General features: G+C 58.4%; 1 protein-coding gene across 1 annotated transcript; it reads left to right on the top strand.

Annotated features, from left to right (window-relative positions):
• Positions 1 to 6: 6 nt before the first annotated feature.
• LOC122384761 (proline-, glutamic acid- and leucine-rich protein 1-like) lies at positions 7 to 3,191 on the top strand. The gene is made up of 4 exons (XM_043372476.1): positions 7 to 138; positions 462 to 708; positions 955 to 1,365; positions 1,704 to 3,191. Exons 1-4 carry the CDS (start codon positions 59 to 61, stop codon positions 2,556 to 2,558), a joined length of 1,593 nt encoding a protein of 530 aa, XP_043228411.1. The 5' UTR covers positions 7 to 58; the 3' UTR covers positions 2,559 to 3,191.
• The last annotated feature ends 320 nt before the right edge of the window (positions 3,192 to 3,511 follow it).

The following is a 3,511-nucleotide window of genomic DNA, read 5'->3' as shown; positions in this document are numbered from 1 at the left end:
GCTGCTGGAGCTGGCACAGCGCTGCGTGTCGGCCGGAGCAGCGCCCGTGTCGGCGGCCATGGAGCTACAGGCGGCGCGCCGCGCCTTCTGGGACGTCCGAGCCGCGGCGCTGAGGATGCTCGAGGCGCTCATTGGCTGGTGAGCATGAGGCAACGGATGGCCAGGAAACAGTGAATAGGATTTGAGGCTTAGGCCGCCTCGATTAAGACTTGCGGCCCGCTCTTTGAATATGGATTCTAAATGGGAGCACCACACACAGTTTATCAGATTGTTAACCATCAATCGTCGCTAGTTAGAGACCAGACGATGTCAGAGATGAAACTTTGTAAGCGGTTGCTTGCAGCAATGGATACTTTTTCCGGACCTGCCGAATTCTGCGCCCATTTTCACGCACTTAAGTCTTTCTCGCTTGAATCTGTGTCCCATATGACTAACCCATCACTGTAATACTGTCTCTCCAGCTGCGGCGTCAGTCTGGTGCAGCGGGCCACTGCGCTGAACGGCCTCCTTGTGAGCGCTCTGCAGGCGCCGGCCGCGCCGCGCCCGTCCCCGGCGGCCGAGGCGGCGCACCGGCAGGCGCTGCGCACGGTGCGCGCGTGGCTGACGGCGGCCGGCGCCGGCTGCGGCCTGCAGGATCAGGCGGAGAAGCTGATCACCATGCTGTCTGAGGACGTCCGACCGCCACAGTCGGCCAAAGTAACACTCCAGGTGAGAACGGGACGGGACCGGAAAGGTGGAGGTAGGGGTGGGTGGTGCGGGTCTGCTTTGATTTGTTTCTTCTATTTTGAAAAACGATTTATATGAAGAGCGATATAGTTATAAAAAAGATCAACAGTGTAAGCCGAATGTTCTCATACTCTCCTCTTCATCTCTTACAATGAAATAGAAAAAGTGAACCCTGGTTGTTAATTTCCACAAAAGCGCTTTGCTTACCACTCCCTCCCCTCCTTACAGACCAACCCGGCGGCCACTAACGGTGTGACCACCAACCCATCCAAGAAGAAGCGGCGCGGCGCCGGCGAGTGGCTGGAGGCGGACCTGTCGGCGCGCCAGTCGGCCCCGGTGGCGCGCCGGCCGGGTCGCTGTCTGGCCGCGCTGGAGGTGCTCTGTCAGCTGGCGACGGCTCTGGGCCCGCTGCTGACCGTCTCGGCTCACCGGGCCGCCCAGCAGCTGTGTGTCGGCCTGCTGCTGGAGGTGCAGCGGGCGACTGGAGCGCCGCCGCAGCCGTACGACCGGCCGGCCTGCCGCGCCGGTCTGTACCGCCTGCTGCGTGCCCTGGTGGCCGACCCGCACCCCGCCTGGCCGGCGCCCGTTCAGTTCGCCGTGGGACTGTTCGCGCACGGAGCCAGAGATGAAGATAGCACGGTTAGTCGGGGTAGCTGGACGTGAAATCATCAATGCCGTTTCATGGTAGATAGTAACGAGGTCTTTTTTCGTGAGAGTGCCTATTGTTTTGCTGTAAATAGCCATTGTTTCCTTTTTGCTGATTACTTTTTGGTAGTGTTTCGTTAACTCTATCGACCTTGGATGCTGTGGGAAAATGTTTCTGCAGGCGCCAGAGTACAGTTCGAGTTTGAGTTGTTTATGACTAATTGCTACGACGGGAGTGAAGGATCCAGTATAGCAAAAGACTTTATGGTCAAGCTGCAAATCTGCTGTCTTTCATCCCAGTGGCACTTTCTAACTCTGCCCTCTGTCGCCAGGTGTCGATGCTGTGCCAAGACAGTCAGGCGCTCTGCTCTCGTATCGTCCAGCCTGCACATCCCACACTGTTCTTCCCCGTCGACCTGTCCGCCTGGAGCAAGCCGCCCTCATCGACCGACCCAGCGGACGGCGCAGCCGCCCCTGTCACTGATCCAGCGGCCGCGGACGGGACGGCAGCGTTCCCCGCGCCGTCCGGCGGACCGGCGGTCACCACTGACGTCACCAATGTATCCAATGACGTCAGAGGGGCGCCGGAAGCCGCCAAAGACATCCCTAGCGATGTCAGTGAGTGCGGCTCTAGCGACACTGTCCGCCTGGGCAGCCGGCTGGGCTCGGTGACAGCAGCAGCAGCGGCGGCGGCGGCGACTCCTGCCGACAGCCGCGCTGGCTCGCCGCCGGGTGCATCGGCACCGAACAGTAGCCGGGCCTCCCCGCGACCCGCCGCGAGCACAGCCGGCCTCGGCGGGGGCCGGGCGTCGCCACCCGAGAGGAAGCCACCGGCGGCCTGGCTGGCGGGCGCCGCGGCGGCTGCGGGGGGTGCCAGGGGCGAGGCGGCGTCCGTCACCACTGTAACAATCGCCTCCAGCGAGAGCTCTGCGTCGGCTGACGGCCGGCGCTCGGTCGAGCTGGCAGAGATGGAGGAGGACCAGAAGTCGATTGTCCTCGGAGGCAGTGAGGACGGGGAGGAGGAGAGCCGACCGACCGCGCGTCGCCCGGCACCCGACGAGAGTGACGAGGTGGAAATACTGGAGACCAAGCGGCCCAGAAGGCAGACCATGAACGATGACGACCTGGCGCCAGATGTGGCCGAAATGCTGAAGGATTTCGTGAACGAGGACCCGGAGGTGGAGTGAGAAGGGAGAGAACGTAACGCGGGTCAAGGGAGGGAGGGGAGGCGAATGAGCGTCCGATGGGAATATGTGAATTTTGGATGCTTATGTTTGGGCTGTGTTCTTAACAGCAAGGAACTGAAAGCTGTTTTCCTGCCGCTGGGCAGAAGAAAAGGAAGCTACGCTTGAAAGATGCGTTTCCAGAAAATGGACATGCTCTTTCTGGGTCATGGTAGACGTGCTACCTTCGGCCAGGCTTCTGGGGAGCTCAGGCAGCTGGAGTGTTTTCTCCTCTGGGTAAGTCTCGCTCTTGTCTGAGTTCTCAGTTATCTGTACGCGGTGTCCATTTATCCAACAGTGGATTTCCTGTGCCGATGCGGGAATACCATTCAGGGAGTCTCACCAGGGACCTCTTATGCTTGCCGTATGCGGCGGGCGACCGCTTCCAACAGAGCGGTGCTTGTGTGGCGAATGCTGGGCATGTTGTAAAAATATGCGAAATATTTGACCGAGCCGAGAAATACATGGTTTCATGTTAAACAATCTAGATGCGTGTAAGGTACTAACTGGAAACCAAACCAGTGTTTTTTAAGCATCAGGCTTAGAACCAGTGTCTATGTTAATGACTAATGGCATAAATGAATGCGCCAAACCCCATCAGTAAGTGTATCTACCTTCTTCGCCTGCTTTCTCACTCGCTTCCTGGTTCGCTGGATAGTTGACGATAGGTATGCGATATGCATACTGCATTCCTAAGTGAAATGGAATGGGCGGACTCTGAATATTACGCGCATCGCTTACGTAATACTTCGAATGTTAGCGATGTGCATCGCTCTTAGGTAGTGCAGCGTTTTTCCGGTCGAGCTGGGAGACGTTGCGTGGCATAGGAATGCCTCGCAGGTCGTCCATTGAACGTGGGGGTTGTTTTCTTGCATAACAGGTTGAATTCCGACAATTTCTTCTGTTCATGCTGGTAA

The sequence above is a fragment of the Amphibalanus amphitrite genome, unplaced genomic scaffold (assembly GCF_019059575.1).
Source record: "Amphibalanus amphitrite isolate SeventyFive unplaced genomic scaffold, NRLGWU_Aamphi_draft 000198F_arrow, whole genome shotgun sequence".
Taxonomy (NCBI): domain Eukaryota; kingdom Metazoa; phylum Arthropoda; class Thecostraca; order Balanomorpha; family Balanidae; genus Amphibalanus; species Amphibalanus amphitrite.
This window is presented reverse-complemented; position numbering and strand designations above follow the sequence as displayed.